Source organism: Haliotis cracherodii, unplaced genomic scaffold (assembly GCF_022045235.1).
Source record: "Haliotis cracherodii isolate W230 unplaced genomic scaffold, xgHalCrac1.p SCAF_12, whole genome shotgun sequence".
Lineage (NCBI taxonomy): Eukaryota > Metazoa > Mollusca > Gastropoda > Lepetellida > Haliotidae > Haliotis > Haliotis cracherodii.
Genome location: NW_027266267.1, coordinates 17,574,446 through 17,589,044, shown reverse-complemented (window position 1 = coordinate 17,589,044; position 14,599 = coordinate 17,574,446). Strand labels below are relative to the sequence as shown.

At 39.7% G+C, this 14,599-nt stretch overlaps 1 protein-coding gene across 1 annotated transcript; it reads left to right on the top strand.

Moving 5' to 3' along the window:
- The first annotated feature begins 271 nt into the window (after positions 1 to 271).
- On the top strand, positions 272 to 12,336 carry LOC139458209 (protein turtle homolog B-like). Its single transcript, XM_071239554.1, has 14 exons — positions 272 to 337; positions 708 to 777; positions 939 to 1,277; positions 5,002 to 5,283; positions 8,175 to 8,435; positions 9,197 to 9,475; positions 9,765 to 10,061; positions 10,181 to 10,477; positions 10,975 to 11,136; positions 11,454 to 11,472; positions 11,639 to 11,691; positions 11,796 to 11,864; positions 11,999 to 12,109; positions 12,314 to 12,336. Exons 1-14 carry the CDS (start codon positions 272 to 274, stop codon positions 12,334 to 12,336), a joined length of 2,328 nt encoding a protein of 775 aa, XP_071095655.1.
- Positions 12,337 to 14,599: the final 2,263 nt, after the last annotated feature.

The window sequence follows — 14,599 nt, the reverse complement described above, 5'->3', positions numbered from 1 at the left end:
AAATATGCGCGAGTGCGAAGGGAACGCAGGACATACAGATGGACAGTCACATCAGACTTACAGTTTCCAGTTGTTTACAGCATGCATAGGATAAATCTCGCCTCAGTGGAATATTTTAAATAGTTATTTCTTTAAGGCGACATAATTCCTTTTGTTTCATTTGACGTCCGAGAAGCAGAGAGTTTTGATGATATACAAACTTATCCTCTTACTGATGCCTTGTACCAGTATGTATGTTCATATTATCAGGATGGTTGTCTTTCCTTCAGTCATGGGGCGGCCTTTCTTAGGCATACCAGGATCCAATGATCGTGGGTTCGGAGTCAAGATTCCCATGGTGTGTTCATATATGTATGTGATATAAAATATGTTTCATGTGAGCGTATCTCACACTTTTAATTAATGTTTGTTTTAGTACATTTAACAATATAATCACAAATTATTCTATTGTGTTGAAGGTTCTGAAGTTAATACGCATATATTCATCTGACTCGTCCATCAGTTTTCAGTGTGCAATGCGTACGTACTGTCATACCGTCTAACACATTAACGACTACTATAACACAAACACTATCATCACGACACAGAAGAAAACAGTCAGCTGGTAAAACACCGACATGATCCTTCACTCATACGCATATCTCAACGATGCCAAATGTATCAAATCAGAATCCAAATGACTGATACATGATAAACCTTCATTCCAGGTCTCACCGAGGTGCCAGACAACAAGCATGATGAAGATAGTTTCTGCTACTGTGTTATACGTGATAGCAGGTATGGCTGTCATATCACCCACACGTGTAATGACTGTATATTTCACTATATACTTATATTACCCTGAATACTTAAAATCTTCCTTGAATCATCGTAACAGGTCAGTTGCACGGTGATACATCTGACTACATGCTGCATTTCCAAATATCTTCTTCCTGCAGGTGTTGTGTCAGGTGCCCCCAGTGCCAGTCCAGTGTTGTCTGCAGCGTCTGACACAGCCAGGTTCAGCTGGGAGATTCCACAGGGAGGTCTGGGGTCAGGTGTTAACTTCTACACTGTCAGTCCTGCTGGTGTCGCTGTGTTTGTAGTGACAGCTGCTGGGGCATCTGTTGTGTTTGGCAACTACACTGGTAGACTGGAGTACCAGGGGAACATAGCAGCCAGGAATGTCACCTTCACCCTGCACAACATCCAGATATCGGATGCAGGGACATACACGTGTGGGGATGGAGCACCAGGTACTGTGATACAGAACTGTGGACAGAAACTTGTTGTCCTGGGTGAGTGGCTACTTAGTTTTTGATTAGTTGATGTTTCGTTCACGTAGTTTTGTCCTCTTTATATTCCATATACATATTCAGATAAAACATAAACTTATGTCTTAAATAAGAATGTAATGCAAACAAAATCGTCCGTGTTTTGAATTAGATATAGAACTCTCACTCACTAGGACGGTTGTCACACCGGGGTAAAAGTATATCCTGCATTGGTGCTTTGCTCTACACTGTTCATCTCATATCAGCAAATGAGGACCTACTTATGATACACACTAGGTTGCATCAACAAATGTGTTTTCCTTTAAATAAAAATGAAACAACGAGGGCAGTTTGAAAACGAAACCAACTTTTTATCCCTTGAATTTTTTCCTGATATGAAATAGACAACTGAATGAAGGAGTTGTTATTCCGTGACAATTCCTGCATTCCTTGTCTCTAATAATATTAGGCACAGTGGGGTAGCCTTATGGTTAAAATCTCCGCTCGAAGTCCGGGTCCGATATATCACATGGGTGCAATGTGTGAAGCCCATTTCTGGTATCCCCGGCCGTGACATTTGCTAAACGCGGATTAAAACCACTCTCACTCAAATAATATTAGATGTTGCAAGTAACAGACGATTGTAATATAGATGAATGTCCACTGCATGCAAGGTGACACTGGTACAACCCGTGTGATATGTCTGTCAGGAGGATATTTACAAAATTAATAATATTTACAAACAGATCAGTTGTAACAGCAAAATATAATGTGGTTGAGAAACCCGAACAGAGAAACGGTTTCAAGTCGTTAGACCCAAACAAAAACCACCCACCCGATCTCGAACACAATTTCACCAATTGACGGCAACCAAGTGATTGTCGTGAGTGAATGGACACTATACATGTGGGAGAACATTTTCTGAACTGTTACCACTTTTGAGAAATCCACAAGACGTGTGTGCTGCTGACTTATTCGCCTAGATGACCCATGTCTGACAGAGAAGTGCGTCCTGGCTCAGGTAATAAAAGACTGTTGATATATTGATGAAAGGGGTAAACGACAAAGGGATAGGCAAATAAATAAACAACATTCAAGCGTACTGAGCCGACCGCTAGCAGTCACTTGGTTACCTATGCATTTAGTGCATAGCCACGTTCTCAAGGAACATGTATGTTGTGATATCATGAGAGGTAATATTTAATCTCTTTTACTGTTTGATCTGGAAAACCCCTGTATATTCAGAGCAAGCAAACATTATAGTAACTGAATAATGTGTGTGTAATGATGTGTATCCGACTGAAACTAAATATACACGTGTGTTCGTTTGCAACATGGTCATCACCTCATCACACCCTCGTATCTCTATTGTTAGAGGCATCATGTACACTGACAATAACAACTTATGATTAATTATAGTGAACCGTACAGTTGTCATCACCTCATCACACCCTCGTATCTATATTGTTAGAGGCATCATGTACACTGACAATAACAACTTATGATTAATTATAGTGAACCGTACAGTTGCCATCACCTCATCACACCCTCATATCTATATTGTTAGAGGCAGCATGTACACTGACAATTTCAACTTATGATTAATTATAGTGAACCGTACAGTTGTCATGACCTCATCACACACTCGTATCTATATTGTTAGAGGCATCATGTACACTGACAATAACAACTTATGATTAATTGTAGTGAACCGTACAGTTGTCATCACCTCATCACACCCTCGTATCTATATTGTTAGAGGCAGCATGCACACAGACAATAACAACTTATGATTAATTATAGTGAACCGTACAGTTGTCATCACCTCATCACACCCTCGTATCTATATTGTTAGAAGCATCATGTACACTGACAATATCAACTTATGATTAATTATAGTGAATCGAACAGTTGTCATCTGTTTATGTGAACTTGATCAGTGTGAAATCAATTCACGTCGCATTTGTTTAAATATATTAAAAATATCGTAGTTATATCAGCCGCCAGTAATATATCCATTACAAAATCAATATTTCTATGAACGGGTGGTATCTGGTCGAATGTTATAGAAGGGGTATAATGGGTGACTCTGTGGTTTGAATACATTCAGCAGTTGGGTCGTTCTCCACTTCCTAGGCATAGCTATAAGCAAAAAAGCTAGAAGCATAAAAAAGTAAATTTCTGCGGAACATTTTTTCCTCAAGATCCAAAACATCTTAAACGGAAATTGTAGACCCTGCTTATTGTGGACTCGCTTTGGGTAAATGCTTACATTGGTGGGAGTTCATGGTCGTAATGTGCCTCTGTGTGTTTGTACTTGGTATTGGTTGTATAAAAGAAGAGTTGACTTGATTCCGGGAAAGTTTTGTAGTGCATGTAGTCGCTACGGTGGTTTGGAGCCAAAATTAAAATACATCTATGACGTCACTCTATTGTTCCAACTGTTGATTATTTGGAACCAGTTGGAAGTTTACTGACCTACTTTCTACAAGGCAAATGTTGAGCTTATGTACCAATTCTAAACACGGGCTTTAAGGATCTACTGAATCACATAAAATACAAGTGCGCGCAGTAAGAATATTCAGATAAGGTTTACATGTATTACAAATGTACTGCATATTTTTATTGTATTTTTTCTCCTATTTATGAACCTATTGTCACTTTCAGGCTGTATTTTGTATCTGATTACACAGTATTTTGTTGATCCTGTATTTTGAGTCATGTAAATAAAGCGACAAAACCCTTTCTATATGCAATAGAAATATCTGCATAAAGCAGAGTCGATTACGCATGTGCAACTAGACATCAATAACAAATAATGACATTCGCCAGCTTCACTTACTCGAACCATATCTGTAACGCATGTCCAGTACTAGTATAAGTCTGTTCATGCCTGCCAACGAGGGCACAATGTATTGATAAGACAGAACCGAAACACTGCCTTTAAATATATACATAAATAAATACTTAACATACTAATAGGGACAATCTAATCTGTCCTAATGCTTTAAAACTTCTTCATATGCACAAAATGAATAAAAGAAGTTAAAACTGATTTATTTGCACTGGTAGGATAGACTGATGTATTAAAACTGTATAAAACTTAATGTTACATTAGTCCAGATGAGCAAGAATATTATATTCATTCAAAGACATTATCTAAACTTTCGGGGTTTTATGTCGTGTAAACATGTCTCAATACTTGATGGGGATCGCAATTTCAACCCTCGTGACACAACATTTGAACACACAACAGAAAAGGTTTTAGAGCATTCAAGATCGTTATCGTATCTTAACTGTTTTGATCCAACTCAACATCGTGTCTGATGAAGTCGAAGAATTGTAATCTTGTCAATCAATGATAATTCGTTTTAAAGACTCGTTATTTTGTTCTTGAAAGTATATAACCATATGAGTTTGTCATAACGTTGGTCAACATTAATGTTGAGCATGTAGCCATCGTCGTTGACGTCACACTAGTTCTTTTAGATTCATGAGATGGTTAAATGTGTAGAAGTCGCAACCTTCTCACGAATGCTTATCTTTAAGAGTGGATGATAAGACTTCATTATTACGATTCATTACAATTTGTTAATATGAAGATTGTTATCCATCCATAGCTGGTGTTAAGATTGCTAACATGGCCAAGCCACGCTTAAGCATTCATCCAACAACTCATGCCACTATTGTCATTGTATATTTTAAGCTGTATACAAGCTCCTAATTTACACATGAAGTCTTTTGAAAGGCAAGCCCACCACTCCTGGCCAACCATCGGCCACAACTCCTGTCTACAACCAGAAAGTGACCTTGACCTGCAGCTCCACCTCTACCACTGTCCCAGCTGACCATGGTCTGACCTTGGCTTACACCTGGCAGCGTGACAACACTAACATCACAGTTACTTCCCCTGGTTCCCCCTACACCTTCACAGTGAGTTCCCGGGACAGTCACAGCTACAGATGTAGAGCCAGAGAAAGTCAGGGACTGGAGTCAGAGTGGAGCCAGGGGTACAACATGGATCCTTGGTGTAAGTACTGTAAACATGTTACTTACAAATGTCTCACACCACTGATTTATGTAAGGTTCAATCATCAATTGTCAATATGAACAGTTACAAAACATGCAATAATAAAATACAAATAAGTATTTCTTCGACGAAACCGGAAGGGAATGTCAGTGACATTAGCTATTGATATATTGTCTGGCTGTTCGCATGCCATTGGTAGTTAAGGGATCTACTAAATTAATTTGCTACTCACCCACTGTTAAAAAGTCATTATGGGTCTATTCCTTATCATCAGCGGGTTATTCGAATAGAGGCGTCGGTACCACTGTGAAACTGTCCACTTCTCCTACTCTTACTCTGATCTAATACTAATCTTCTCCCAATAGACCCTTCCGATGTTCAACAAACATCAAACAGTCTTCCACACTGAACACTTTACTCTCATCACTCCCTGAATTGTTGAAATAACTAGATGAATGCGATGAGTTATTTCACTAGCTTTGTTTATATCGAAGGGCTCCAAATAAATAAATATATGAATATATATAATATAAACATCGAAAGGGTATACAGACTCACTTTTATGAAATGTTATAGTCAACAAGCCATGACTCACCTACACAGGCTAGACGTTTCCCCTGATGTGTCGAACCTTTGGTTAGGCTTTTATGAAGATGTTTATAAAGTAACATTTTGCCCAATGTTAAGTAATATATCTTAATTGCATACCCTTCGGAGATATTACCGTTTAAATAAAAAAAATTATTGTATTGCTCATGATATTAAAACACCAGGTCCGGGCTATTTGTAGTCATCAGCTGATCCTTGGAATGGTGTACACAATGTTTACTCTACTTTCAGACGATAACCTACTCCAGATAGAAACTAGTAACATTCACGAAACAAGGCATACAGTGCATTCATCTCAAAATTCGCTGCATTGTTTACATATATATTTGAATTTGTCTGTTGGATTTTTCAGTCCCCTGTGATCTATTGCATATACTTTTTTTTATTGCAGTATTACAAGTATTGTTGTTGCATAACGCTTCAGAGCATCACCAATAAACAAAACGTTATATCGAACCATCAACACAACATTCATCATACTTACTACTTTCAACTTCATTTTGTGAATAAGAGTAGGCCCTATGGACAAAATGGACATCAACTAGAAATGTCAACCGATGCAATCCCCTGTCTTAGTGCACCGTTATTAGTGATGCCAAACAATAATTACAATCAATTTCATTACTACAAAAAGATCGCTTCTGTGGTCCAGTGGACATAACGTCCGCCGAAGATCGGATGACTGTGGGTTCGATTCCCGGTCGCGTCACACACAAATACATTAAAAGACAGTACTCTGCCAGGCGCTTGGCATTTAGGTCTAAAACAAGGACTGGTCGGCTCAGGGCCAGTATACTGCAAATCAGTTGACCAGCACAACACACTCGGCATTTGTCCGGACAAGTACAATCAGCCAGACACACGCAGACACACGTGCATGCACGTCGTTTTATAAGTGTACTAGACCTGAACACGACCTCAAACCACATTTCACCTCACCTCATAACGTCTAAACTACCTGCTGACCTGTGTACAATCGCATAGGCAACATGACAAACGTGATTGACTGATGTGTCGATCGTGTCTCCGGCCCTCCTTTTGCATACACATTACCGACTTTGATACAATGAGGCTACATATTCCTGCTGTCTCTCGCTTGGTGATGTTAGTGTTTATGCTATTATTAACTTTATTACAGAATCGGGATCTCATCAGTTCTTACAATCGATCTCGGAGAAAGCTTCGCACTATATATTTCCAGTTTGCTCTTTTAGAGAAGAAACAATTATCGAATCATCAGTTACGAAAGTTGTATACATATTCACAAGGCACCCTTATACCAGGCACATTTTCTTTTAATGTAGAATTTACAAAGTTTAAGTTATAAATATGTCACAAAACTCTTCCCCGTTAGATACCACTTTCAAATTCGATGCTGCGCGATGGATTCGTTTTGAAACACACTCGTAAGGAAAATAGCATCTATCGGGAAAGACTCGATACTAATCTGTCTGTACATATTAATTTTTTGACTGATATGCCATATCGCGTGGGACTTCTTACCTGCACCTTCCTCATGATCAAACACACAAAACAAACATCAGGTTTTTTCTGTGTCGATGGTATTGAATTCTTAATATATCAACTTTGGATTGGTGGAGTGAGTGAGTGAGTATGGTTTTACGCCGCTTTTAGCAATGTTCGAGCAATATCACGGCGGGGGACACAAGAAATGGGCTTCACACATTGTACCTATGTCGGAAATCGAACCCGGGTCTTTGGGGTGACGAGCGAACCCTTTGGCTACTAGGCTACTCGACCATCCTTGGATTGGTGGAGTTTACAGCAGAAAACAAAAATCTATCAAAGCAAATTATTTTAGTTTTCACAAATTCATGCTTTCCGAAATTTCAGTTGAATCACAGGCTCCACGGGAGATTAACCATTTGCCAGCACCACGTGTGTTTCATAGGATAATTAGATTTTTTGTAAATATATACAGAAGCAGACCACTGTCAAGTTTCCCCATACTGTTTCTTTTTGTCTCACAGCCTGTCGTCTTAAACAGACACAAAACGTCATAACCATGAAAAAATGATGAACAGAGTATGTATTTATCATGCTGAACAATTATTTTTCGATAGCCACACCAAACCGTGGAACGTTTAAACAATCGCTCGTTTATGTACATGCTGCTATTAAATACATAGTGTGTTCTCATACAGTTTAGAAAATATTTTTCTGAATATCATCAACTCATCATTGTTTTCCTTATGTGTGTTATTAGAGGTATAACGTTATCTTGTATCACGGTATCAGTGTCACAGTACCATGTATTCCAGACGGGCCCTACCAGATCTCCCTGACTCCCTCCACCTCCTCCTACACTGTGACAGAACACCAGGCTCTTCCATCAGTCACGTGCTCCGCCCTCTGCAGACCAGGATGTAGCTACAGGTGGTTACACAATGGAACAGTCTTCAGCAGTGGAGCCACTCTGAGTCTAGGACAAGCTGACAGATCTAAGACAGGCTCCTACAGATGTCAGCCTTCTAATGTACACGGGAGTGGTGACAGTGTTAGAGTCAGTGTTGATGTTCAGTGTAAGTATATAGTCTACACTGGTGGCAGTATTACAGTCAGTGTTGATGTTCAGTGTAGGTATATAATCTACACTGGTGGCAGTATTACAGTCAGTGTTGATGTTCAGTGTAAGTATATAGTCTACACTGGTGACAGTGTTACAGTCAGTGTTGATGTTCAGTGTAAGTATATAGTCTACACTGGTGAGAGTGTTACTTTCAGTGTTGATGTTCAGTGTAAGTATATAATCTACACTGGTGAGAGTGTTACAAACAGTGTTGATGTTTCAAATAAGTATATAGTCTACGATGATGACATTATTACAGTCAGTGTTACAGTCAGTGTTGATGTTCAGTGTAACTATATAATCTGCACTGGTGACAGTGTTACAGTCAGTGTTGATGTTCAGTGTAAGTATATAGTCTACACTGGTGACAGTGTTACAAACAGTGTTGATGTTCAGTGTAAGTATATAGTCTACACTGGTGTCATTGTCACAGTCAGTGTTGATGTTCATTGTAGGTATATAGTCTATACTGATGAGAGTGTTACAGTCAGTGTTGATGTTCAGTGTAAGTATATAGTCTACACTGGTGACAGTGTTACAGTCAGTATTGATGTTCAGTGTAAGTATATAGTCTACATTGGCGACAGTGTTACAGTCAGTATTGATGTTCAGTGTAAGTATATGGTCTACACATCACAATCCTTTAACATAGTGTAAAGTAAAAAAAGATAATTGTAAAGCGAACCATAGGTTTTCACGCTGTTATAATTTCAGATCCAGCCACTGTGAGTATGTTTACTGCCGACTCCCTCAGTGGTTCAGTGACTGTTAACGAGTCAGATCCAGTGACCTTGAGATGCCAGGTTGATAGTAGTCCAAGGTCAGTCATCAGGATACTGAATGGAACTAAGGAGTTGACAAAGGCAGATAACTCCCTGACAGCAGAATATAGACTGGAGTCAGCAGACTGTAGACAAAGAGGGAACTACTCCTGTACTGCCACTAACAACATCGGGGCATCTGGCAGCCAAGGGTTGGAAATGCTGGTCAAATGTAATCTGTTTGGATATTCTTTTCGGCTGGTAGTGTTGTGATGATTTCCAGTGATGGTTTATGTCAAAACTGTGTATAATAACCCAGTTGAGTAAATGGCCGGCCTACAGTATGCTGGTATATTTGTGTTATCATGTCTCATATGTTGATACTGCCAAGTTGAAATATCAACGAAAGTGTCCTGATGAATAATTCTGCATAATCGATAATTTTGGTCTTCATAATATAATGCACTCAACGGATATTGTTTCTTCTAGGGCCATTACATATGTTGTCCACATTTAAACAGGTTCCCCTCGACTAGATGGGCCAGTTGCCCAGCAACTCAAATACGCCTCTAGACTGGGTGGTAACATGAACGTGTCTGTGTCAGTCCTGGCCTACCCCCTTCCAACATTCACCTGGAGTAGAAGTACCAGCACCAGACAGGACCTCACTGAATCCTCCAGCCCTGTCTCCGACATCTTGGTCACTGCCAGACTTCACCTTACTAACCTCCAAAAGCAGGACTTCGGGGACTACAGTCTGACAGCTAATAACGTTGAAGGTGGTTCAGTGGCATACACAGTCAGCATAGTGTCTGAAGGTAAGCTACGACATTCTGATTTGTCATTCACTATTTCAGGATGTACTTGTTCATGTGTTCCAATACCTATCTCTGACTTATCTATGATAGCACTCCTTCTCATATTAATTTGTTGTAAGGGCCACCACAGACACCAACACAGTTTAGAGATCTGGATAATGCAACAACGTCGTCGGTATGGTTATCGTGGCTGCCTGGGTTCAATGGAGGACACCCTCAGATGTTTGTGCTTGATCATCATCAGTTTGGCACAAGAACTTGGACTGTCTACAAGACCTATGCAGACACCGGCAAGATGATGGTGGTGGAAGTGACTGGGCTTACACGGGGAGATATTTACATATTCCGACTACATGCTAAAAATGACTATGTGGATTCTAACAGATATGTATTTGTAGAAACTAGGACTGCTGGAGGTATGTGTCAATCAAGTAGAATAAAAAATGATTAAACTGTTAAATGTAATTAACACCTCATCACCATAAAGAATTGAATAGAACAGCAAGTGCTGCATTTGAAAGTTTTGTTTTTGATGTCATCCTTGTTGATGTAGACAAAGATAAGTAATTTAATATTGAAGTAATTTCTTATTTTGAAGTACTTTAAGTAATGTCCCTTATATCTGATTAAGTTTTCAAGGGTTCTATTCATGCAACGTGAACATGTGTATCTGGCCTCCAGCCAATGATTTGTGAGCTACATATCTTTTAGCCATGTCAGTATCAATAATACCAGACATCACGTTTACACATATGTTGAGATTCGAACCTATGTATTCTGTGACATCGCCCACCAATCACCATTTAGTTTTTTTTTTATAAGTCGGAAACTGGAAACGAATACCCTTTCACCCGACCCTTTAAACTGACTATGATTTGCACCCGTCTGTAATGATGTTTTACTTATATTTCAGATCCACCAAATCAGCAAAACCTTGAAACTCCATGTTCGTGTACATGGGTGATAGCAGGATCCACAGTTGGAACCCTTCTTCTTACTTTGCTCATCGGGGGAATTGTTCTGATGGTACTGTACAGAAAGGTATACAAGCCTAAGCTCGGACATATTCTGAAAGGTACATAGTTAAATTTCCGTTGTAAAACGATTGTCAATAGGAATAATTTGATAATGATGTTCCATTATATTGATGAATGGGTTTGAAAACCTAATTGTCAGGCCTAGGATTTCCTAATTAGCATGTATTCGACATTAATATTGACAGAAAGACACAATTGCATCATCAACTTTATGTTGTTAATACAATGAACATGCAGTCATTTACAGTTAACTTGATCCTTGCTGCTGTAGGTTTCCTTTATGGATGACGAGTTTTGTTGCCATGTATGATGTTCGTTTTACATTATGTACCATGTGGCTATTTTTGTTTTCCAGAAACTGCATTACGAAAAAGGTATTATGAATGTCAAAGTTAAAGATAACAATGTACGGAACATTGGAAAATACTAAATAAGGTAATAGAGCCATAATAAGATAACTTAAGACGTATATTATGTATTGAAGTTTATCGCTCCATTCCATTATGTTTCTTGTTGAAATGGATCTTGTTAATTTTGCAGCACCAGGAATCCTGAAAGTGTAGACATGGACAACAGAGAGTATTCATCATTAGGTATGTACTGGTTATTGGTTGTTACCTTTTGCTGAAATTACCAATGTGTATGGGACTGTTTAGCACTGAAATCATTACAATATTTCCACACTGTTTTGTTTCAGATCAGATAAATTTGGAGGAATCAGAAAAACAACAGTACTCACAGTTGAAGATGTATGAGAATACAAAAGGTAGATAAAGGTTTTATCATTTTGCTCAATACTGATTTAAATTTCAGTATTCCAGTGAAGGTAATATTGAAGTGCTATTAAGAAGAGTTATGATATGGATTTCTTGTTAAATACGTAATGAATTACATTTTCAGCGGATGCTGCAGCAGATAAAAGTACCTTTGAAGGCATGGCAGAGACTCCCCCTGTGACCTATGAGTCCATCAGAGCATCTCCATACCAGAACACTGGGGAACTATCTGAAGGTACCCTAACATGTAACACGCTCGCTGATTAAAACTACATGTTATTACCATGGACCAACTTTGTGCATGTATAGAAGCATTAAACAGAAGCATATACTTTCTTTCCTATCCTAATATAACACATTTAGCATACCATGTTATTGTGAGTTGACATATAATCTGTCATATTCTGTGTTTAATTACACGTAGTTCTGTACTTTTCAGGTCCTGACAATGGAAATAAGTAACGAAGAAGGAATTCATTATTGTATCTTTTCCTGTAACAGACCAAGGAACGCAGCATATTAGATTTCAAAACATCTTTAGACCCATGAGGATCCGGCGTAGAATAGGTCTTCAGCAAACCATGGTCGTCGTAAAAAACGGCTTTCCATTGTGGTAGGAGGCAGCTCACGGGATCGGGTGGTCAGGCTCGCTGACTTGGTTGATGCATGTCATCATATCCCAATTGCGTTGATCGATGTACTTGATGTTAGTCACTGGATTGTCTGGTCAAAAACTCGAATATTTATAGACAACCGTTATATAGCTTGAATATTGGTGAGTGGGGCGTTAAACATCAATTCAACAACAAAACATCTTTAACACTTACTTCACTTTCACTTTCATTAAATTGTTAAAGTTTGTTTAATAACCAAACATGGACCATGGCGAGTAAGTTAAAGGAGATCAGTCAAATTATGTTGGTTATACTCATGTCTGTTTACGTATCGCCTTTGTGTTTGTCACTGAAATAAATAATTTAACACATTATCTTAAGCGACATGATGGCGTGGCTCGACCCTTCGCCATGCTTCTGGTTTTGACCCGGAATATGTGGAGGGCATCATGAAAAATGATCAATACAAAACACATTTGGAATAGGCCCGTATACAGCCTCAGACCTACCTCGTCACAGTAGTAAGCATTAATGTTGTTTCAATAGTATATCTTCTTCGTGTTCTACATGAACATTGGCTATTTTCATCTGATGAATGAGTGAGGGAGATTAGTTTTATGTCGCTTTGAACAGTATGTCAGTTATATCACGGGGTCAACCCCAGAAGTGATGCAAGCCATTTTACTGTTTTGGCTGAACCCACGTGCACCGATATGGTGCTGACAAACAATATAATTGGATCTGTGTGTGTCTGTTTGTACTAGTCCGGACTAATGCTTGTTTTATAGCGTTATCCCACCACAGTTTACGATGGATACTCCACTCAGACTCATAATACTGATCCGACCAGTCCTTTGTTTTTAAAACCCGTATTACTGAACGCTAGGCATGGTAACAAGTGACATCTTTTGGTCAGACGCAGCCAGGGGATCGAACCACAGCCCTTAGACCTGATCTAGACCACAGATGCAGTCTTATATTGCAACTATTTTAAGTATACGAGCCACATAAAGAAACTGTGCACGGAGAAAATATAGATATAAGGGCACACCGTCCATATATGAAATATAGGTTTTAAACCAGCAATTATTGGAGACATTCAAAAGCTCATGCACGTGCCATGCGATATGATGGCATTGATGGGGGCCTGTGGACGTGCAATGTGTTAGGGCACGTGCATCCTGTGCAGCTATACATAGCATATGCAACTAAAAATTCGCTGTCACTTTGGAAAGCATGATCTGTGGTCATTCAAAAATTCAAAACTTCTCAGGCGCAGACACAAGCATATCACAAGGAAATCATGCAAAGATTGAGAGCTGCACAGCGACATGAAGCCATTGGAATGATCCAAGCGGGAATGAGGCAACAACAGGTGGCAACACATTTCCAATGCCATCGTAACACGATATCGGCATGACGTTGCTGACCACCCACGTTCAGGACGTCCCCCAGTAACGACGCCAAGACAGGACAGATGGATTCGAGTTACACATCTCCGACACAGGTTCCAAACGGCAGTAACGACGTCCCAGACAATTCCTGGACTGCGCCGTATCCATCCCAACACTGTCAGGAATCGTTTACGTCAGTACGGGATTCGACCACGACGCCCTGCCATACGTCCCATCCTGACACACCGTCATCGAGTCAACCGTCTAAGATGGTGTCGAAATCATGTTCGCCAACCTCGAATATGGTGGAGAAATGTTGTCTTTACAGATGAATCGAGGTTAAACATTTCCCACAGTGACGGGCGCCAACGTGTCTACCGGCGTTTGGGAGAACCTTATGCACGCAACTGTATTGTGGAGAGGAATCGGTTTGGAGATGGCTCTGTGATGATTTGGGGTGGGATAACAGCACGGCACCGAACCCCTTTGGTGGTTGTTCAGGGCAATCTCACCGGTGTTGGCTACAGAGATCAGATTCTGAGGCCTGTGGTCATTCCTTTCCTGCAACGTCATGGCCCGGGATTGACATTTCAACAGGATAACGCTCGTCCTCACACGGCTAGTGTCGCAATGGATTTCCTTCACCATAACAATGTCATGTTACTCCCATGGCCTGCAAATTCTCCAGATCTCTCCCCAATAGAGCATGTGTGGGAT